Genomic DNA, 23,638 nt, shown 5'->3' with positions numbered 1-23,638 from the left:
TCTCCGCGGGCGGCAGCGCCCGCCGCCCCGTCCCGCCGCCTCAGCGCGGGCAGTGCCTACGAAGTCCCCACGCACACCCGCCCTCCTCTCCATGCCCCGTCCCCGGGGGGGCGGTGGCGGCGAGCTCCTGTGCCTCCGCGGGCGCGGCTACCACGCCGGGGGCGGCGCGGCCCCGATCACCGGGTCGTGAAGGCGGGCGGGGGGGAGCGGGACAGGCGACGAGGGGCCGGCAGTGGCCCAGGGCGCGGCGCCGGGCTCCGCCGCCCCGCCGGGTGGATGCCAAGCGCTGCCCCGCCGGCTGCCGCCGCGCCGCCGTCGCGGGACCCATCCAGCGGGAGAGAGAGGCCGGCGGCGGCCCCGCAGGACGGCGCCCGCCCGCTCGGCAGCACCATGAAGGCGGCGGAGGAAGGTAAACGGGCGGCGCTGTGGGGGGCGGAGGGCAGGCGGGCGGGCGGCGGTGTCCCCCGGTGTTTCCCCGCGGCAGCCCGGAGGCTCGCCGGCGGCCGATTGCCAATAGGTGTCTCTTTCGCCTCTAGCACGGCGCCGCGGCGGCCGCGCCGCTGCTCCTGGCCGCTTCTCGCCGGTCCTGGGCCCGGGCCCGCTCCTGGAGGGGCTACGAGGGCGCCTGGGATCCTGTCAGGGCCACATGCTCGGGGATTCCCTCCCCATCCCGGGGTTTGATTTGGGGGAGGTCAGTATACCGCCCATCGTTGCAGCCAACCGACGTTCCTTGGAAAAGGAAGGAGTCCCGGGCAGTGCCAGGCGCCGTACCGGCGCTCCCGGCACACCGAGACAGGCGGGCACGCCGCGGCCGCGCTGCGGGGCTCTGCCACTCCGCGCCCCCGGCGGGCGGGCGCCCTGCCGCTGCCGTCCCGGCTCCGGGGGAACGCTTGCCCTTCTATGCCAGCTCTGAATCACGGCTTCTTTCTCTGCCCCTGCTGCCCTGAAAACACAGTGGCAACGTTTCTAGAGGGACAGATGGTGGGAGCAGGGCTCGTGACGCGCGCAGCTCCTCCGGGCTGAACTTGGCCCCTGCCATGGGTAGCGTCTGGCTTACTTCACCCTCCCCTCTTGCCAGTCGGGATACTGTTCTCCTCCCGGAGCATCGCAATCCACCTACCGCCGAAACTTTCGGACCTTGCCGCTGCTTACGGCGTCTTGCGGCCCCGGCAGCGGGACCTCGCGGGCATCCCCGCCGGGCAACGCCTCCGCGCCGCGGCAGGTGCGGGGCAGATCCTGCCTCCCCACTGCGGGCCCGACGGCTCCCTGCTCCCCTCCCGGCTGTTCCCCGGCTTCCAAGTTTCCTCCCTATCCGGTGGTGCCGCCGCTTTGCAGCGGCTGCTGCTGGAGCTCGGGCAGGGCGCAGCGAGCTCGCAGGTCCCGGGCAGAGAAAGTTGTGAAGAAGCGAATTAGGGGGTGGGGGAGGGCTGTCCATGTCCGCCGCGTTCTTTCCGCAGCGTGGGACAACGGGACTCCATTCCCCGGGTTTGTCACCGGAAAGCTGGAAGGGAGCTCAAGACCCATCTCTCTCTCTCTCTCTCTCTCTTTTTTTTTTTTTTTTTTTTTTTTTTTTTTTTTTTTAATATTTATTTTTACACAGCTGTTTTCACCCTAGGGGGTCATTGCAGTTGACAAGATTCTGCCAGTGCGAAATCTACAAGCGCGGCTTTGACTGTGGTTCTGCTTGCGAAGCGAAGAGCTTTTTGGGATGGAAGTTAATTATACTGTATTTAATAGAAGTGGCTGGCGTGCCAATTGCACACTCAGATATCCGTGGGCTGCACACACGGCTCTTCCAATGCCCTGGGCTCCAAGGGCACTGAATACACCATTTGTAAAAATTACATCCAGAGGCAGCTGACATAAAAAGCATTCTGCAGGCTCTTGTAAAGGAAAAAAAAAAATCCCCCTGCTTTATTTCTGTGGCATTTCTGATGCCTATGTTAAAATGTGCCAACCCTCGTCGATAGGTCTCTTCCCCGGTGGTGTATTTTGCAAGGGACTAAGAAAATGAGTCCAGCCAGAAAGCATGACCCAATCCAGGAAACACGTAGGGGAGCCCTGTGCATCAGGATTGCTGCCTGCAAATTAAGGTGCCATTTGATTGCCAAACTACAACAATCAAAGAAAATACTTTCTTTCTTGTTTAGTCTGGGAAGAAATGTGCAGAGTCCCAGTGGGAGGACCTCGTTTTTTTCTTTGGGTGTTGGCGAGATGTGGTGTCCTTTACCTTTGAAACTGCCTGTGGTTATGCCAGGTTTAATGCCATGAACAAGTTAAATTCCCCTTCAGGCTGGGGGCTGCAGCTGAAGCAGACCCGTCTTATGCATCCCTTGTTGAACGTGCTTTATGGAGTTGGAACAACTCCAGTTAACTCCAAGGAGAGGCTGGGTGGGCAGAGGCTGAGCTTGTAGATCGGTCTGTGGGTCGTGCAAGGGTGGCTGGTGACATGGAAATGGCCTTGCAGGGTGCACCGCCTCCCCATCGCTCGTTTCACTCTCCTCAGTTCAATGACACTGTTTCGAACATGACTGTTAGCAGGAGAGCCACTGTTGCTCTGTCCCCACATGTGGTATCGTTTTGTTTCTAACCTTTTCATGGCACATCTTTCCTCTTTCTCCACGGGAAGGGGGCTAATCGAAATATTTCATTGACAGCACTAATACTAATGTCACTAACAAATCAAGCCGTCTGTAAATAGTGTGGGACAATTCACCAGCCTTGCAGGTACCATATGGGGGAGAGACGAAGGATCGAGGGCAGCAGGTACCTGGGAGCTTCTCCTCGCCTCCCCGCCGGGGCACTCCAGGAGATGGGCATTTGGAGCAGAGTGGCGTCAGGGAGGGTTGACACTGGTGGAACCGGGGGCCTGGCGGCTGGGGCGAGGCTGCTGTTCTGCCTGTAGGCCCTGAACAAGAGGACAGGAGGCACATCCGTACCCGAGGCTGGGGCAAAGGCTGAGGGACATGCACGAGTGAAGTGGGCCGCTCCTTCTTGCGGCGCGGCCTGAGCCGGCACCCCGGGCGACCACGGTAGGGGCAGGCGCAGGGGAAGGGGTTCCCCAGCTGCCAAGACCTTTAGCACACTCGGGTGAGTCAGCCCGGCACTTCGGCACTCACGGTCCCTCCAGGGCAAAGCCCAGCTCGACTCTTGCGAGAGCCCAGCCTGCAGCGAGGCTCGTCCCGGCGAGGAGGGGGGAAAGAATATTGGGCTCAGATGGAAAAAAATTGTGTTTTCCTGGCACTTTAGAACGGAGATTTCGGTCGCAAGCCTGGAAAATGGAATTCCCTGAGCTTCTAAGAGAATACTATTTCCAAAACGGCTTAAAAAAACTGTTCGTTTTGAAACCCGACCTGAAGCTTCGGCAGCTGAGGAGCCGAGACGAGCTGCTGGGGCGGGCGCTCCTTTGCCTGGCGGGGACCTTTAGACGGGCCCGCTGTAACATGACAGGAAAGCATTTCGAAACATAAAGAAAGTCTCAATTTACTTCTTTTTTAATTTGTATTCTGTACGAGAGGGAAGAGGGACTGGCCGGGCAGAGCCGTGGCAGCACCGCCACCGGAGCCCTTTGCAGGCGCCCTCCCGGTGTGTGGCGGCGGCCCGGAGAGGACCTTTCCCTCCACGGCGGACGGAGGAGGCCGGCAGCATTCCGAGTCCCGCTTTACTGAGCTTTTTATAGCAGCTGGCACTAGTGGGTGCTGCGACTAAATGAAATAAATAATAAATAAATGGAAGCGGAGCCTCTTGGCTCACAGATACAGCGTGGTGGGCACCCACGGAAGAAACTTTATCAGTCGTCAGCGAAGAGGGGACACACCGATGTTCCCCTTGAGTGGGCTGAGCAGCCCTCCCTCCCCACTTCCCTCCCGCTGAAGCGCGGAAGGAGCCCCTCCGGCCCCCCGCCGTTACCGCCGGTCGGGAGCAGGTGAAGTCCCGCTCGCCGCCCACCCCTGGGCTCCCCATCTCGCCCACGGCGAGCCCTCGGCGGTCTGGCTCTCCCCCGGTGCCGGGTTACCGGGTCCCCCGGGTGGGGCGAGGGCTCCCCACGGACCACGGGCTGCGCTGCAGGGGCAGAGCCCCGGCGGGAGGATGCGGGGGGGCCGGCCACCGCGGTTGTTTGCATCGACCCGGAAACATCAACAGCAGGCGGGAGGGCGGATCGGAGGAGGTGGCGGCGGCAGCGAGACAGGCCGCCCGTCGGGGCCGAGATCACGTTACCTAGAGCAGCAGCGGCCTCCGTCCCACGCCGTGCCGGGGCTCCGCGCAGCCCGGCCCGCCGGCAGCAGGTGTCTGGGCGCGACGGGGCGAGCCCGACGGGGCGGGCCGCGGCTGCGCCACCACCGCTGCCAGGGTGCCGGACCGTGGCGGGGGTCGCGGCGGGAGCCATGACTGACGTGGAGGCCGAGCAGGAGTTTGACTTCGATTTCCTCTTCGAGTTCAAGCACAGCGATGAGGGTGGAGGTGGGTCGCGGCGGGGCGGCCGGGGCACCTCGGGGGGTGCTGACGGCGGGATGCTGCGGGGAGCCCTCCTTGCGCTGCCCCGTTCGGGAGGGGAAAAGGCTACCTTCCTTCGCGGGGAGCGGGGCGGGGGAGCCGGCAATCCCGGCCGGACAGGTTGGCTCGGCCCCGGGCGGCGCTTGTCGCCTCAGCCGCTCCGGGAAGCAGCGAGCGGGGCCGCGGCGACCGGGATAGAGTTCTGACCGGGCGGCCGGCGCTCCTCTGGCGGGTCCCTGGCAGCAGCCGAACGAGGTGCAAGGGGAGACGACCCGGGGGGGCCGCCGGTGCAGAGTTTTTAGAAGTTTGGAGTTGTTTGAGATGTCCGGACCCCTGCACTGACCGCTCGCACAGCTTCCCCCGCTGGCTTTGGGTCTTGCCCGTGACAGAGGTGGGCCGGTTGAGAACTCACTTCAGCCCCCTTTCCCCATCCTCCCATGAGCCGAAGTTAGGCTCAGGGTTTAGCTTGAAGGTTATCCACAAATAAAAATAACGGGCGTGAATTTGTCACGCGTCACAACTGTTCCTAACTCTGGTGTCTTGGTCCGGCTGTCTGTTTTTATGGCTTTAAGCAATGCTTGAGGTGGAGATGAGGCGAACAAGGGTGGAACTGGCAGAGAAATAAGGTTTCAACTTCCTGGTGTGTGGTTAACTCTCTGTAGTGTCGATGCTAGCAGGTCACCGTAAAGAGCTCTTGTACAAGTGGATGACTTAACATTGCCTCAGAGTAGGGCTGTGTTTGCTCTGTGCCTTATCTTTTTGCCTGTAAATTCTAGCAGGTTTGCAAATTCTTGTCTGCCTAATGCAGCCTGCCAGGATATAAGCAAAGGTGTTTGCACCTTCCTAGCTCTCCCCAGTTGCCCACCTCTCTGGCACAATGTTGGTGTCCAAATAGTTGTTATGAGCTTCTAGCTTTTAGAAGAAGGCAGTTTTTAGTTTCACACCAAGCTTTTCAGCTAAGTGTTCCAGTGATTTGACACCTAAGTGTCTAAAGTGGAGAGGCCTAAGCAAATTAAGTGTCAAAGTCCCAGTCCGAAAAAAAGTACCTAACTCCATTAGGCAATTTTGAAAGCATGAATTTAAACACAGACATAGCTGTGGCTTCATCTTGAGCAATGTAAGGCAGCCCTCATCTTCTCTAAAGACCCTACAAGCTGCAGGTGTTCAGCATTCCTATTTAAAGTATGTAAATAAAAAACGATGGTGCTCAGTGCCCATTAATGATAGAAAGGAATAAAACTTCTTACTGTGAAATTAACTAGAGGGGAAAAAGGAGCTTTTTAACTGCTACAAAGGGAAATGTAATACGTGGAGGTGTGCTCACAACTAAAAAGGGTCCAATTTCTCGTCCTAGTTATACTTAACATGTGGATTTGTTGGAACAGAACTGATGCAAACCTGCACTGGTCTATCTGATACTGGGGTTTGGCCCAGGATATTAAAATACCCTGTTAAATGTGTCTTGGTAGTCTGTACACTGGTCCTGGGTGCCTCTGTGAATCACAGTCATAACAGTGATGCCATGGCGAAGTCATTACCTGCTTTCATCTGCATCAGGACTGTCAATATATCCTACATAGCTACATTATGTGATGCAGGATTTTATTTCTAGATGTCTCATTCACCCTGGTGAGGAAAATGTCAGCATGTTTATAAATGCTGACTATGGATGTGTATTTGATGAATTTTGTAAATATGGAAGTTTTGGAGAATGAGTTTATTTCAGAAACTTTTGCTGGTGTTTTTAGCCCACAGGCCAAAGTCTCTGTCTTGTTCCTAGTTCTGGCTTTGAGGCTTTTATATTTGGCGGACATATTTTCTACATGCTGCCTGTAATTTTAAGATACCTAAATATGTTTGGAAGGCTTTGGATCTTGCATCTTTCTATTCTGTGTACTATTGTACACAAAGTAGGAGTTGTATTACATTATTTTTCTTGGCCCTTTAAAAGTTGGCTTTAAAAAAATGCATAATAGTTCTAAAAGTGGCTATTCCTTGTCATGTGAATTAGGGAACTTGTTGCCTATAGTACTGTCTTTATAGTCTGTTTTTTAATAATTTTTTTATACTGGATTCCAAAGGCTCATGTGAGCTTTGTAATGTCTATTATGCCTGGGCTGCAGATCTCCAGCAAACTGCAGTGTTTGAATTTCACCCTAGTCATGCATTAGAATTGGAGCAAACTGCTGGGCTTATAGTACTTATCCCTGTTATTTTGGTTTTTTACCTATTTATTTTCAATACAAAATCTAAAAGCACTGATTCTGCAGTCAGCAGAGGCAAAGCCCACCTGTTGGGTGCAGAGCTGGGGCAGCCTGCCAAGTCCCCAGTCTCCTGCCTGGGCTGTCCGGCTTCATGGTAGGGACCGGCTGGGAGCGATTCCCAGGTGTGCCATGTTACCAGTGCCTTCCAGCTGTATGCCAGAGCAGGAGGCTGTGGAAGGGTATGTGGAAGAAGAGCGTAGCCAGTGTCCCAGCAGCAGTGTGGACATGAACATCACCTTCCTTCCTCTAGACCTGGAGAAAGCAGTGAAGGGGCTGAAGTTGCCCTGAAGGCACCACTCTAGACCCTTTCTCTGAGCTAATTTCTGAAACAGATAAGGTTTGTTGTGACACTGGGTGGTGTGGCCAAGTGGCAGGGCAGCAAGAAAAGGGTACTGATTTTGGAAGGAGGCAATTCTGATCCCCCTGGCAGATCTGCACCTTGATGTGACCAATGCAGTTGGATTTTGCCAAGTAGCACCTCTTCTGCTGTATTTCCTGCCTCCCTGGTTGTTTGAATAGAGTGTGAAGCTGCAGCATGTTTTGAATAATCCAGTGTTATTTGTGGCACACTGCAGTGTAATTTAATGACCCTTCCTGAGCAAATGGCCAGTATCTGAGGGTAGACTAGAGAGCAAGTTCAAAAGGTGTTGTTGCTCATCATTCCCAACCTTTACCTGCTATGACATGCATCATCTGGAGTTGCTGTGAAGCTGCCATAGCATATTAATTTTTTGTAAGTACCGTTTGCCTTGGAGTCGTTGCCAGCAAGAAAGGTGAGCGTAGGATCACAGGTGGATGACACCAGAGAGGGCTGAGCTGATGAAGACGGGAAAGAGAATAGCTGGCTGTGCTGGTTACCAGCTTGGAGGCTTATTTGCATTTGCAGAGCTCCCTGGTTGCCTCCGTAATAGCAGATGCAGTAATTAACACAGTCTTTCCATATCTTCTGAGGGAAGGTGCACAGGGTGACTGCCAAGGGAACTTGCCTCTTGGGATGGAAAGGGACAGGTTTCCCATGTGGACTGGCTGTGGCCACAAGGCATGTAGAGTTTCCCTCTATCCTGCAGGAAAGTGATGCTGCTGCCATAATAAACCTCAGGGAAGGCTGATGCATTGCTTGGGGCTGGAGCTGGAGCTGGGTGCATTTCCAGACTGCTGAGAGGAACCTGTGCACCAGCATTACTCAGACTCAAAGTTCAGCAGTCATTGTCCCTGACAGAAAGATTTTGCTCTCTTTTCCCCATAAAGAGATACTGGCATTAGAGCTTACATGTGTGGCTCATGTGTCCTGGTGACACAGAGCCTCCCTATATCAGGAAGAATAGAGATGACGATTCCTCATCCCACCACAGCTCAGAGCATCAGGGCATGTTGTCCTTGGTTGAGGGCTACCCATTTCCCCCATGGGAAGCCCACCAATATCTCTGGGTGGCAAAAAGAGTCACATATGCATCCCTGGGACAGGGGAGCAGAGCTGAAGGAGTCCCTTCAGCAGGCAGACAGTGAGGCGAGGCAGAAATGATGCCATGTGGACCAGCTTTGAGATGCTGGTCCCTGTAGAACAGCAGGGATGGAGTCATGCAAAGGGCACGTTGTTCCTTGTGCTTGGTCAGGGACCCCATTGGCACAAGGCTGTGATGTGATCTGTCACCTTCCAAGTTTTCCACAGTGGCTGTGCAACTCTGCTCTTGCTTTTATACACCCGGTACTGCTAAATGGTCAGAGAGCTGGCCCAGAGCACACTGCTGGCAGTGCTTGATGTGGCGTGTGCAATAACGAGCAATTTCAGTGGAATTTCAGCTGTCGCTGAGTAGTGAGACATCCATGTTTATCCTTCACCTGGCCTCTGCCAGTTGAGCTGGAGGAAAAGTGGTCCCAGAAACCAGAGCAGATCAATAGATCCATCTTTTTCCAAAATCCTAGTTAACTGGAACCAGTTGGAAATTTGCTGTAATGGAAATTTCAATTGTGTATAATTTTTTTAACAGAATTCAGTTGATCTTTTTCTTTGTTTTAGTCTGCCTCCACTTTTAGTTTTTTGTCCAGTTTTTTGTGTAGTCCAACTTTTCAGGGAGGGAGTTAGGCTAACTTATGTAAAAACACATCTCTTCAGTTGTATTTCTGAATTCTGCAGTGTCCCAGAATCCTGAAGCAATGTTGTTTGAAGACCCAATTTTTTGCTTTGAAGGTTCACCTAGGAGCCATGTCCTCTGACCAGCTCTGTCTGTGTACATCCCCCATCCCAAGATATCTTGTCTTGTTCTGTTCAGTTAGTAGCATTTTCAAGGATGCTAGTCTGCAGCCTCTCGACCAGCATGGCATGCCTCTGAGCTGGGTTGTTAAGGAGAGCTGTGCTTTTGTGTGTTGTGCCATGTCCCTCCATTTCAGCTGGGTATGTTACTAAGTGAGTATATTTGTGCAGCACCACATGTCATTCTTTGTTGTTTGTTTGTTTCTTTCAGAACACTATAATTATGCATCTTCAAATGTAAATGCTGGCTTGCCTCTAAATGTGGCACATTCCTCATTGTCAACTCCATGTCATGGCCTGCAGACATCAAATCCCGTCATTTCAGTTGTCCCATCGACAAACCATCCCTCTGGATATGAAGGACACATTGACAGTGGAGCCTCCGAGTACTACCTGCCACCAAACATGAGACCCAATGGAGCTCCAGCGCTGGAGAGCCCCAGAATTGAGATCACATCTTACATGGGATTGCATCATAACAACAACCAGTTTTTCCATGATGAGGTGGAGGAGGCCATCCCTAACGCCAAGCGGTCGCCTTCCACTGCCACTTTAAACTTGCCAAACATCGAGGCATACAGAGACCCATCCTGCCTCAGTCCAGCGAGTAGCTTGTCTTCCAGAAGCTGCAACTCTGAAGCATCTTCCTATGAGTCCAACTACTCGTATCCATATACTTCACCTCAGACCTCTCCATGGCAGTCCCCATGTGTCTCTCCGAAGACCACTGACACAGAGGAGGGCTACCAGCGCAGCATGGTGGCCTGTACTTTGCTCAGTTCCCCAAGGCACTCTCCATCAACGTCTCCCAGAACGAGCATCACAGAGGAGAGCTGGCTGGGGACTCGCAACTCCAGGCCTCCATCTCCCTGCAACAAAAGGAAGTACAGCCTCAATGGCCGGCAGACCTCCTATTCCCCACACCACTCCCCCACTCCTTCTCCACAAAACTCACCGCGGGTGAGTGTCACAGATGACACGTGGCTGGGGAACACAAACCAGTACACCAGCTCTGCCATCGTTGCTGCCATCAACGCCCTCACCACTGACAGCACCATCGATATGAATGATGGGATTCCCATCAAGTCGAGGAAGACCACCATTGATCACACCCCATCCATGACTCTCAAAACTGAACCGACTGGCGAGGATCCTGGGACCATATCACCAACTGCCGATTTGTCACCAGAAGACTTCACCAGCTTTCAGCACATCAGGAAAGGAAACTTCTGCGAGCAGTACTTGTCTGTGCCACAGCATCCCTACCAGTGGGCCAAACCAAAGCCTCTATCTCCAACATCCTACATGAGGTAAGGAACCCTGACTTAGAGGGCAATCCCAGTAGTATCTTTATTGCATGCTTTTTTTTCCTCCTTCCCCTTCCTGTCTCTGTTTCCTGACAAATCTGCCCATCCACTTACTCCACTTAACTACGTCTTGTGACACTGCCTCTGTTGTTGGTGTGGTGTGACCACAAGTCAAGCATTGAAGAGTAAAAGAGGCTGTTCTAGGAGCTGACTATGCATAGGTTGTAACCAGTTATCTACTTTCCAGGGGATGAGTCCCAGGCTAGGAAGTCTGGAAATCAGGCATTCAGAAGCTCAGGGAGCAGGACAATTTGGTGCCAACAAACCTGTGGCTTTACTTGAAGTTTATTATGTCTCAGTATTTTTATATTGCTGGACAAAGATATGATCTCATTATGGTGGTGGTTGCAGTGCCTTTTACATTTATGCTTTGTGCACAGTAAATACAAGTTAATTAAGGATATGGTTCTTTTGTGAATTATTTCAGCTTATCTGAAATTATTTCAGCTCATCTGAAAGCTGTTTATCAATCTTTTTCTGTCTCTACTGGACAGCGATTCTCTGTTTTATTCTGTCTTCCCCACTACTTCTGTTTAAAGAAGAAAAACTAATTTTTTAGCTGATAGTGGTGCAATCTGTTAATCAAATTTATTTATCACAACAGGGCTCTAGGTAGGAAGCAGCACAGAATAGCTGAAATCTGAATTACAGTCATTGCATTCTCTTTCTGACATAGTTATAGACTTTATTTTGGAGACTTTATATTCTGGAAGCTGTAATATGCAGAAGCATGTGGTTCAGGAAAATAGTTCAGCTTTCCAAGGGTTTGTAGGCTGTTCCTAGTCCCTGGTTCTGATGGTCACCCCTTCTCCTCCTCTTCCCCAAGCACACCTGGCTTCTTGCTCTTGACAGTGAAGCTGCCTTTCTCAAAATGAAAGCACTAAGTGTGTAGCTGAAGTATTTTAATTAGCGATGTGTTTCCTGGTTCTCAGCCTTGTCAGTGTCACCTTTCTTCAGCCATCACCTCTCTGCCGTGTGCTGTCTCCTGAAGCTGAGATGGAGTGGTCCATGGTTCTTTATGTTGCAGCACATTCCCCTTCCTCATTGTTCTCGTTCTCCTCTGCATTGCCAAGCTCCTTTCAAGACCCTGGCTCAATTCAGCACTGGGAAATGCAGCAACCCCTTTGGGTCTGGCCACCAGAGTTAGGCACTTGCTGTCTTTCAGAGCTGGGATGGAGACTTCTAACACCGGGCAAATCTTTCAGAGCCTTCCCATTTACTTAGAAAAAGCCTTTTGTGTTCACCCACTGCAGTGCCAAGTAGCCCACGTTCATCAGAGAGGCTAGCCCTCAGCTGTTATGTCAGGGGCAGATTTTTGCCAACGACTTCAAGGGCAGGAATAGGACAGTTTGACCAAACAAGCTTTTATCTTTCTGTTGCAGCAAGCGGCCATAGGCGCTGTGCCGCAGTCCGTCAGGAGGCACCCGGCGTGCCTGTGTGCTAACACAAACAAGAAAGGTGAAGTGCACAGAACGAAGCCCCACTATGTTGTGTATTTAACATTTTTTCCACTGTTTTGGTCTTGTATAAAATATGTTTCCTGGTTTGCAATATGTTTCCATGTGATCTCATTAACTCGTGCTCTAGGGCAGTTGGAAGTTACTGTTGAAATGTGATTTTTAAGTTATTTTACCAATGAGATACACTGACAGTGCTTCCTTCCACCAAAAATACCTCTAATTTTATGTATATGAAAGTGCTGGGCAAGTGAGCACGGACGTCAACAGGATCACAGACTACGCAAGAGAAACTGTTATTTTAAAATCTTTCCAAAAAAAATGGTTAAGAATTTGTCACAACAGAGCTGGATTTTTTTCCTGTTATGTTACACATCTGTTCTATTTCAAACGCGAGGGCTGGAGGGGTGGATTCCAACAAACAACTCAGGCTCCAAAATCTACCCAGTCATAATGATTTTGAGATAACGAGATTTGATTACCTCCTCTGTCTCTTCCTGAATATGCAGTACAGTTTTCATCAAAAGCCAGCATGCCTTGGAAAATCACTGACGCCTTTCCTCCCTCTCTTACATTCCCATCTCTTTGGGAGCAGGAGGGAGCAGTCTCAGGCACACCATCGGCTGAGTGCTGTCTCCTTTCCCAAGGTTTTATAGTGGGCATCAGTCTTAAAAGGAAACTGCTTTTTACTATTGTTACTAAAATTGATGATGTTCTTAATTTGTCATAATTAAAGTTCAGTCCACTTTAGGCTTTTCAAATCTTGGAGCAGGGGAATAATAAGAGTATATAATGAGCTTATAATAATGCCTGCCTTAACAGAAATAGAGTCTTGTGTTTTGTGAGCTCAGATGTTCAGCCCAGTCCCCAGGCCGTGGGCTCTGTGGTGCAGATCTGGGCTCACACATTTCCTCCAGACTATGAACATGTGCTCCTGCATGGGGGACTCGGCTCGCCAGTGCAGAGGATCACAGAACAGGGTGGCAGGGTAGAGCCTGACCTCACAGTTGAGGCTTGAGCTGCACAGGTTAACCCAGGGCTGGTGGGGATTTGGCTGCAGTCTTCTGGTTGCAGCCCAGGGCCTTGCACCAAATCTTTGGATGTAGAAAATACTTAAAGACCAAGCAGAGATTTCAGGGGAAGCACTGGAACAAGCGCTGAGGTAACAAAGGGAATCATACCTTTTCTAGACCAAAATGAGTTATCTAAATATACCAGTCTGCGTCAAGAAGCCCTGGAGGTAAATCATGATGCAGAAAGTAAAGATGGTCTTTGTGAAGCTCTCTTTGAGCTTTTATCTCCAAGATCTTTTTTTTTTATTTCAGTATTTGTGCATTGTGCTGTCTCATTCAAATGCAACAAGTTTCTGTCCATAATATCTCTGATAGAGTTACTGCAGCAAATAATTTTAAGAGAAGCACTCTACTGATCAGTTACTGTACAAGCAGGAGATGCTCTGTTTCTCAATCCCTTGCTGTGTCAGTGGTGTTACTTCTGTGCCATTTCTCCATCTCTCCAAGTGCTGTGTAATGCAGAATGTCTTGTGGGCAAAAATGTCAAAGCCAAAATGGAAGTACAGGACTGGACTTCTGCCCTCGGCTATGGGGGCATTGTTAGTGACAACTTCCAAACTGAAATCCCGTTTTTTGTATTCTGTATTTCTGTATTCTGCTCATAAGCAGGTCCTAAATCACCCTATATCACAACAAAAAGTATAGTCACTCACCAAAGTGCTATGTTTCTGAGTATCTTGCACATTTTATATGACTTCCTCTTCACCTGCTGCATTTGATTAAACACAAACTGAGATTTCCTGGAGTCAATTTCTTACTCTTTGAAAAATAGTGCATTGTATTTATATCAGGTGTAATTGATTTAATCCAAGGAGTGTGTTGGCCTTTAACACTTGAGCTCGCACTAAATGTAGTGTTTTTCAAGAGAAGGAGAAATGGTTGGGTTTGTTGGTTGGGCGTATGGCGTATATGAGGTCTACCACACCAAAAGGAGTTTCCAGGAATAACCTTTTAAAAGCTCCTTACGGTGTTTTCTTCCACAGTTTATTGTTTTTAAACAGTCAAAAGCCACATTTTCTTTAGCTGCAGTCTCTTTTTCAACCTCAAAAATATGCATGTATGTTTTTGACCTCACAGGCACATGGTTATGTAGTTTTACATATGGAGACTGAAGTTTGTACCTAGAGAATGTATGGTTGAATATCTCTCTGCAAGTTGCAAAAGCACATTTTACTTTTGTCTGCATCAGTGAGCTTTTCTGGGGTTTTTTGTGGATTTTTTGGATTCTACTTTTAGGACTCTGACAGTATTAAACTCAAGCATGCAAAAGTTGAGGACCCAAATGATACAATTTCCTTACAATCTATGATTTTAAAATGTTGCAGATATTTTTATTCTTTCTTTTGATTTGCAGACCTTTCAGATGCTTTTGATTTTGCAGGAGTTTTTTGTTTGTTTGTTTTTGTTTATTGTTTTTTTAGAGGTGTATTGTTCCAGATCATGAGATAGAGGGCAACCCTACTTGGGAAAAGTTGAGATTCTCAAGAAAAAGGTACCAGCAACCTTGAGGTGAGGTGAGGTGAGATGAGATGAGATGAGATGAGATGAGATGAGATGAGATGAGATGAGATGAGATGAGATGAGTCAGCAGTGCAGCAGCACTGGATTTGGTGACCTCTGTATCCATGGCAAAGTTGCGTGTTTATGGCAGGCGAGAGGAAGTTCCTCAGACAAAGCAAAGGCAGGGCTATCTGGGCAAGATTCGGTGAAGTGGGGACTTGTGGCTGTGTGGCAGTGACCATCTCCTGGGACTCGTTAGTGTTAATTGAGGGACTGGCACTGGGAAGTGGACAGGGAATAGCCCAAAATGCCGCTAATCTTTTTTTCTTTTCTGCTATATTCCTACTGAATAGGGATGTTTGGATGCTTTCAACATGCTTGTTTTGCCATCACATTTATTACATTTGGTTGCTGTACCATAAGGCTGAAGACTACTTGGAACCCTGTCTCAGTAAACTGATATATTTTTGTTTGTTTGATTTAATCCTCCCCACGCTTTCTCCCGACTGTTTTTTAGCTCATTCAAACAACCCTCTGAGCATCTTATTAATGGCCCTCCTTCACCAGCTCATTTTAACACCCCAGGATTCTAAATTCAGAATAAGCAGAAATGAGATGCCAGCCACTTGTAATCTCCATTCCTGCAGCAATAGTTTCTTGTCCTTTCTCTAAGCCATCAAACGTGAAACTTCCCATGCAAACCAATATCTGAGTGTGAATTTTTAGGACAGAAGGGTGAAATATTATGTGGGAGAATGACGACGACTCATGTTTTCAGACTTCAGCATGAGGAATTCCAATGTGTCTCATGCACTTCACAGAGGAGCTACTTGCTCCACATGCCAGCAAAATACAGCCAAGTCTCGGGTGGGACACAGCATCTATTTTAACAGCTCAACATCCAGATTGCTCAATTGTCAGACAGGAAATTCAAAAAAAAGAGAGAGTAAAATCTGCCTGTTAAGTCATAGGTGAAATATAAAGCAGGTGTATTTTTCTGACCACAATCAAGTTGGTGGACATGTAGCCATCACCGTTGTTCTCTCACTCTTTCAAAATCACACACAGGGATCTTTCACAGGCATTCACTTTATTGTGAGACAAGTAATAAATAATAAATCGTAACCATATTTGCATTTGGTGCAGAGTTGGAGCAGGTTCAAGCTAGCAGCTTCATAAAAGTTTCAGCAGCTCTGTGGATTTTCTAGTTTGTGTTTTTGTTTCTATAGGAAAACTCCTTGTCAGAAAAAACTAAGTTTAGCACAGGGCTAAACTGTGCTAAACCCAGTCTCAGCTGTACTCCTTCTAGGTCACTCACTTTACTTTGGGTGCTGAAAGACACTGAGCATCTTCTCCTTCTAGGCAGTGGCTATGCCACTCTTAGGGAGCTGTCTGAGGTAGATGACTCCATGCTGCAGTACTTGGCCAAGAACAGGGTTAGTCCCAGGGTGAGACTGGCAGTTCTTATACCTTCTGCAGTTTGGGACAAAAATGTTTGTGAATCTCTTTTTCCAGTGGCCTTGGGCACCTAGTAGCTTAGAAAATGTAATTATAATTTAATTCCCAAATGGATAGCAGTCATGTGAAAATGGAGCTTAAACACCTTTACAAAGTTTAGCAGAAGTTTTTAGCTTTGTTTCCTCCCTGTCTATATTCCAGTGGGCTGCTTAGTATCTTCTTTTTTTCTGTTTTTTTGTAACTTGATAAATCTTTCTGCTAAAGGCAGAAGTCAGCCAGACTGGATAATCTGTTTTTGATTTAATCATATTGCGTATCTGGTGTATGCAAAATAAATCACTGTCCATCTGATTTTTAATCTGATTAATGTACAACGGAGTTATAGTGAGACAGTTTTCTACAGCCTAGCACCAGGTTTTGTGAACCTGCCTTGAAGCAACTACACCTCATTATAGCATTTAGGAGGACTACAGTGAGATTTATTAGGCCGCAGAAAGAAACGGGACAGCTTTTCAGCTGGTGGAAATTGTCATCTGAGGAAAAAAGACTGATGTGTGTTTGATAGGAAGACTGCATGAAGACCTTTTATTTCTCTTCTTGACTGCTGTGGTGGGGCTCTTCTCCTCTCCATGTGACACTGGCTTGATGAGGTAGTTTGGACCTTTTCAAATTAATATTTACAGCAACCGGATTTGATTTTACCACTACACCATTTGTTTGGTGGCTTTTTCCTTTAACCATGTTTAGCCACAGAAAATTAGGTGCATGATGAAGATAACCTAATATAGGAAATAGCTTTGACAGCCCCAGTCCATGACACTGCTAAATGCATCACTTTGCTTTCTTTATCAGGAAAACTCCCTTTAATTGTCAATTTATAATTTGGCAGATGGTGCTTTGGAATTTTGATTGTAGATTTGAGGTTAACAGCAAACCGTATTTTTGTTTTCATACTTTATTTGAGAACATAGATTTTACAACTTAATTATACTAACATTTTCAGGTGCTGATTTGAAAGGGGGAGGGGGGAGGGTTGTGTGTTTTTTCTTTGGTTCTTTTTTTTTCAAAGAGATGTCATTAATTACAAAACTATGACTTCTATATATCTTTAAAAAAGCCCAACTTCTTCACAGGGCTACATGCTGTCAGTCAGAGTTCTCCTTTTTAGTTAAGTGTTAAAAATTTCTAATCTGATAGATGGTGTACCCTCAGAAAAAAAATCCATCAAGTAAGAATTTACTTCAAACCAGAAACATCTGTTTAAAAATGTGTGCTGATCATCACCAGGAGAGACACAGCTGTTTTGCTCTACTCTTTGTCATTTATCATTACTCAAATATGCTTCATCCAGATTTTTTTTTTTCAGACTAAAATATGTGTACCTAAAGTGGTAGGCAAAGAGCAGTGGCTACATACAATGGCCATCTGTCTGTAATTTTCTGCTGTCTCCTTGTTCCTTATATGAGTGTGTAGTAGCAGAAGAGCTTCCCCTCACCTCCAGAGTGGGCCCTGGCCATTTTGGGAGAAAGGCTTGCACAGGAGCTCAGAAGGTACAACATCCTGCCTGTAGCTGAGTCAGGGGTTTCCATGTCTGGAGGGGCAGAAAGAAAATTCAGAGTTTGTCCCTGGCAGGATCTTGCCAGTGGAGAGAGTGGAGAGCCAGAGGAGACTGGCTTCTCCTGACTCCAGATGTTCATGGAAGCTCAGAATCTGCAGAGACAACCTCTTTCTTTTAGATAAGCTTCCACTTAGGGTGAGCTAGGATGGATACTTCTCTTCCTTTCTGTTATTGGGCTCCATGTCCTGAAGGCTGGAGAGCAGAATAACTTGATGTTTGGAGCCTGCAACTTGCCACTGAGCTGTCCTGGAGTAGGTGCCCCAGGAAGCAAAGGTGATCCTGGTCCTAACCCAGGATGGGACTTGGTGGCTCCAGCTGACCCCTGTAATGTGTATGGTGTGTCCATGCAGATACATGGCTCAGACTTGTAAAGAATGAAGAAAAATAATGTAGGGAAACTTAGCACTACCTGAGGTTTCAGCAGTATATACACACACAGGCAGTAACAGATAGGAGTTCAATATGCTCGTGATACAGGGCTGGGTAAGCACTCACAAAAGCCCAAAAGGCAAAGCCTGTGCTAGTGGTAAAAGTCCTGTCCTGCAGTGGAGCCAAGAAGGCTGCTGAGAGCTGTAATGCCTGAGAAGCCACAAGAGCACCGAGTTTGGATGACTGGGATGTATTCAGCCTCCAACTGAACATGTGTTTGTAGTATATGCATCCAGTGTGGAAGCTCTTGCACATCCTTTCCTCTTCAGGCAGCTCACAGGGAAAGGAAAGTTTTCAGCTGTGATCCCTGCTGCTCAGACTGTCCTAGCTCCTGGGCTGCAGCAGTGAGGCAAGGATCCAGTAAATCCCCAGTTCCCAGCCTCCTTGCAGGCTGGGGAGAGCTGGTGAGCCCTAACCTGCAGGCTGTGGTGGCACAAATCCTCTCACAGTGCCAGGGAGCCCTGGCCCATGGCACCTACAAAGGGCCACGATTTTCTGCTTGCTGGTTGTCTTCTCCAGGCTGATAGGAGAAGTAATAAAGTTTCACATAAAAGGGCAGGGGAGTGTGTTGCAGTTGTGCTGTTTAACTACTTGTAAAGACTTCTGAAGGACACTCAGTGAAGAAAATTCACCAAAGGAAAGAATATAGAGTGGACATGAAATTTGCATTTTAACTGTAAAGCTTATTGCTTCAATTTTAAGATTAATAAGTCTGTCTCAGGGCTGCTGTTTCTACTGTCCTTGTTTCTTTTCTTTCAAAGCATCAACTTGGCATTTCTTAGAGGTCTTCCAGCTATTTTCAAGTGTGGTTCTATACTGGAAGAGGGTTTCTAATAATGCCACTTTCCCACCACTGCATGCTGTCGGGATGCTTGATGGCAATAGGTCCTTAGTATTTTTGTATTTTAGTTAATTGTAGAGTCAGTGTTGAGCCAGAAGAGTGAGCTGCATTTTCTGCAGGCTTGCTCATCACCATCATAAGCAAGTTCTGACTTCAGATCTTTCTCCTTTGCTGTGCATTAACCCAAAAGAGATCAGCTTTGCTTCAAGGCTCTCAGACATGCTTTGTGTTGGGAATGAAGCAGGGAAATGACTTTTTTTCTTCTTTCCACTCCCTGTAAACAGAGCAGATTTGTTGAAACCCATTAGATTCATTAAATGCCAAACTAGTTTGGCATTCACTTTCACAGCAGAAATTGTCATCCTAAAACTCCCCCGTGTCTTTCTGCCTTTTTTATTTTGCTTTGAGAGTTAATATATAAGGTATTTCTAATCTGTGTCTTAAAAAATTTTAATTTTGGATACAAATCAGATAGCATCTGAGCCAACAGATATGCTCGATGTGTAAATCTTCCTAAAATAGTCAATACCTTCTAAATTACTTATGTCATGATATTATCCTTATAGATTAAATTTTAACTATAAGATGGTGAAGGTTGAACTGCAAGACAGTGTCTAAAGTAATAGTGCTGGCTGCTTGTGGTTTATAATAGTGTACTTGATGTTAATTTTTAATTTGTTTTCCTTTCCATTGTAGCCCATCCCTGCCTGCTCTGGATTGGCAGCTGCCATCTCACTCAGGACCTTACGAACTGCGCATCGAAGTGCAGCCAAAATCCCACCACCGAGCTCATTACGAGACAGAAGGCAGTCGAGGGGCTGTGAAAGCATCTGCGGGGGGGCACCCCATTGTGCAGGTACCAAGCCATGTAACAAGCAGCACAGGTTGTTTATCTCAGTGCTCTGTGGCGAGCGCCATTTCTTCTCTAAAACCAAAAGGTAATGGGAGATTTTTCCTGTCCTCAGAAATTCCTGCACGTGACCACTCCTTAGAGCGTATTTTAAACTGAGTGGACCAAGCCTTTGGTGAAAATAATGCAAGAGCAATGTGAATACAGGGTGGATTGCTGCTCTGTCCGTGTAGGGCTCAGTGAGTGTTCGGCTGGCAAGTGGTGACCATGGACCTATTTGTGCAGTCAGACTCCAGACATGCAGTTCATACTGAAATCAGCTGGGGATGTGCCTCAGTATATTTAGTCCTTAACTGGCAGTTGGATCTAATCAGAACTGTGAATGCATGTTGGAGTGCAGAGCTGTAGCAGTGATGTAGAAGTATGTCGCTGGTTTGGGTGTTGCAGTGAGTTCTGAGCAAAGGCTTTTAGAGTTTCTTCTGTTCAATTTCTAAAACCCTTCCAGCTGCTCTGGAAAGCATCTGAGATCTGAATCTAGTTTCATTAAGTCCACCAAGCTCTTTAATTACTCTGTATAAAGCATTTAATTTAATAACACTCTAAACTGACCCTTAATTTGCTTATATGAGTAGTCTCATTCATTTTTAAAGGGCTTTGCTTAGGAGTAGGAAGAACAAAGTTTGGTTGTTTAAAACAAAAAGAGAAAAAGTAGTGGGAGACAGTGCCTGTCCCTCCTCAGTTGCTGCTTTCTCACCCAGCAGTTAAACTCCCAGTGCTACTCACAAGGGCTGTGACCCTCTGTGCAGCAGAGCCCAGATTTTATCGCTGCCCAGATGCCACAGGGCTCATGGATGCCAGGGCACTGCTGCCATGCTCACACTGCTTGGGCTTGTGCCACAAGCCGTGCTGCAGGAGCAGTGGCTTGTTGAAAGCCCAGATGGTTCAAGATGATGTACGGACCACACGTGCAGGGCTGTGCATGTTTGTTTATTTGCTGTAAGCCCCTGTTAGCAAACACGTCTGTGGAAGGAACGGTGGGAGGCTGGGATGACTCTGGGCAGAGAATGCTGCTGTGTAAATGTGTGCTGCTGCCACAGCTGGAAAAGGAAAGTGAGGGGAGTTGTCATCAGCAAACACACTTTAGCTCTGCCAGAACTTGTCAGTGACATGGGATTATGGAATCTGTCTGTGGGAAGTTGAAAGGTTTAGGCAGAACATTTGTGAATGATATTAAAGAGGGGCATGTGGCAGACATGCTTGTTTACAATTAATGCCTAGTCTGTTTGTGGCTTGATGCAAGGAAATGCAAATGGGGATGTATCAATTTGCAAAGGCCAGCTTAGCACTTAAAGTTTCTTACGTGCATTTTGGAAAGACTGAATGTGATGCCAACATTTAATTGGACTAAATGTGTCCAGACATTTCCCCTCTCATCCCCTGTCCCAGACTGTCAGGAGGGAGCATGCTGCTTCCAAGCACAAATGAGTGTGAGGAGAGGAGAGGAGAGGAGAGGAGAGGAGAGGAGAGGAGAGGAGAGGAGAGGAGAGGAGAGGAGAGGAGAGGAGAGGAGAGGAGAGGAGAGGAGAGGAGAGGAGAGGAGAGGAGAGGAGAGGAGAGGAGAGGAGAGGAGAGGAGAGGAGAGGAGAGGAGAGGAGAGGAGAGGAGAGGAGAGGAGAGGAGAGGAGAGGAGAGGAGAGGAGAGGAGAGGAGAGGAGAGGAGAGGAGAGGAGAGGAGAGGAGAGGAGAGGAGAGGAGAGGAGAGGAGAGGAGAGGAGAGGAGAGGAGAGGAGAGGAGAGGAGAGGAGAGGAGAGGAGAGGAGAGGAGAGGAGAGGAGAGGAGAGGAGAGGAGAGGAGAGGAGAGGAGAGGAGAGGAGAGGAGAGGAGAGGAGAGGAGAGGAGAGGAGAGGAGAGGAGAGGAGAGGAGAGGAGAGGAGAGGAGAGGAGAGGAGAGGAGAGGAGAGGAGAGGAGAGGAGAGGAGAGGAGAGGAGAGGAGAGGAGAGGAGAGGAGAGGAGAGGAGAGGAGAGGAGAGGAGAGGAGAGGAGAGGAGAGGAGAGGAGAGGAGAGGAGAGGAGAGGAGAGGAGAGGAGAGGAGAGGAGAGGAGATGAGATTACGGAAGGCCATGAAGGGAAAGGGGAGAAAGCAGACAGTCCCAGCCCTGTCAATTGGCTCTACCGGCTTAATACGGATTAATGTATTTTTCAGTCCTTTTATTACAACCCAAAAATCTGTTTCTCCAATATAATAGAAACATAAAGAGGTGCAGAAAAAGCTTTTTTGAGCTGACATTGCCATCATGGTCAGTTATCTGTTTGAAGAAATGCATAAAAGCTCTGACTTAGACTAGAGTTGAATAGATGTGTGGATTGAAAGTACTTCTAAAAAGAAAGGAAGTGTTTATAAATAATTTTTGTAAGACAAATAGTAAGTACTTACAAATAAAGAAGTACCTGAAAATTGAAAGTTTTTCAGGTACAAATAGATGGAAGAGAAGGAAATCTAGGGAGTAATTTCTGTTAAATTGGTGACTGGCAAAACCTGAAAAATGCATCTCTGAAGCATCAACATATTTCCAGATGTTGCAGCTGTTTGGGTCAGGTTTGATTCATCCCACTGGGTTACACAGAAAGGAGCTCAAGTTTTGAAGGTCAACCCCAGATGTAAGGTCAAACAGAATCTGAGTGTCTTCAGGAGAGAGATTTTGGAATAAGCTTTTTGCTCTTTAATATTTCTGGTGTTTTCTATTCTGTTGACTCAGGGAAAACTCTCATAAAACTGCTTTGACCTCTTGTACTACCCTTTTCTGTTACATTTTTCCCATGTTGACAGTGAGGTCTTTCTTCTGTCAGTACTTTGGGGAAACTTGCTTTCATTCTGCTGTTGTTAAAGCTCTTCCCCCTTTATCTTCAACAAGAAGAAAATGTGGATGAGGTCTCTTTCCTCTCTCAGTTTTTCTCTCTCTTTGTTTCTCTCTCTTTGTTTCAAACCCCCTCTCATTGGCATCTTGCTTCCCAAAGTAGGAGATGTTCTCACATTAATACCTCCACAAATTGGGCGTGCTAAGGCAGAGGAGAAATAAATCCAAAAAACATCCACTGTTCATGGCATGGTTCCCAAGCAAAATTGCCAGGAGGTTTCTTTCTCTGCAGCCAGAGCAGGTTTATCTATTTTTCCTGGGCAGCATTAGCTTCCTTGCTGCTGATCCGTCTCTTCTTTTAGGAGGTGGAATGTCTGAAGATCAAAGGTTTCTCAGGCAAGCATGCTGGATGAGGAGAGCAGTAGCATAGGAGGGCAGGAGTCTCTCATGGGTATGACACAAAGCCCAAGCTTGGAGGCCAGTTTTTTTCCTTGGCTCTTCTAGGCTGGTGATTTTCTGTGTAGCTGGAGAGGGCCCCATGTATAGCTGAGGAGCTGGCACTGTGCGCAATGCCACCACTGTATGAGGCTGCTTTTCTCTCCCAAACCTGAACGTGGGGAGAGGCAGGCAGAGCTGAGCATAGCAGGCTGCCAGAGGAGCTCATACTGACCCATGCAAAGGCAAGCCTAGTGCATGCTGGGAGCTGCCTGTGGCAGCAGTCCTGTCTACCACTTGCTCCTTATCATCTCTGAATCATGTATGGGACTTGCTCACTGGAAGCTCCTGTGGGCCATCTCCCAGGCGTATTTCAGCCAGCAGGATTCCCTGTGGATTTCCTTCTGTGGAATGGCAGCACCTTTCCCACTGCACTTAGGAACGATATGGTTTGGAGCACTTCAAGTTGCCTGTGAGGGCTCATGAGCCTGCTAACACAATATTCCTCTCTCTCACATTTTGCTTTTGCCTGTTTGGGTGTTTGGCTGCCATGGCAGATCCAAGTTATTGCTGCTCCGGATTGCTAAACGTTTGGAGAGTAGGATGAACCGGCACGCCTGGTGAGCTAAAAATGCCGCAGAGGATTGGCAAGCAAGTGGTGCTGGGGAGCGGTGCTGGTGAGCTCACGCCTGGCACTGGCTTTCACCCCTTGGCTTGGAGAAGTATTTTGTGAGTTGCTGTTG

The 23,638-nt window shown here is 48.2% G+C and overlaps 1 protein-coding gene across 4 annotated transcripts in view; it reads left to right on the top strand.

Moving 5' to 3' along the window:
- Positions 1-276: 276 nt before the first annotated feature.
- The window catches only part of NFATC1 (nuclear factor of activated T cells 1), a 114,197-nt gene continuing 90,835 nt past the window's right edge, over positions 277-23,638 (top strand). For 2 of the 4 annotated variants that reach the window (XM_053981299.1, XM_053981291.1), the window contains exons 1-3: positions 277-409; positions 9,221-10,319; positions 19,449-19,608. In XM_053981299.1, coding sequence (XP_053837274.1) covers positions 277-409; positions 9,221-10,319; positions 19,449-19,608 — 1,392 coding nt within the window. The remainder of the gene's footprint in view (positions 410-9,220; positions 10,320-19,448; positions 19,609-23,638) is intronic. The other 2 variants (XM_053981315.1, XM_053981308.1) reach the window with 1 other exon arrangement.

This window comes from Vidua macroura, chromosome 1 (genome assembly GCF_024509145.1).
Source record: "Vidua macroura isolate BioBank_ID:100142 chromosome 1, ASM2450914v1, whole genome shotgun sequence".
Classification (NCBI taxonomy): domain Eukaryota; kingdom Metazoa; phylum Chordata; class Aves; order Passeriformes; family Viduidae; genus Vidua; species Vidua macroura.
This window is presented reverse-complemented; position numbering and strand designations above follow the sequence as displayed.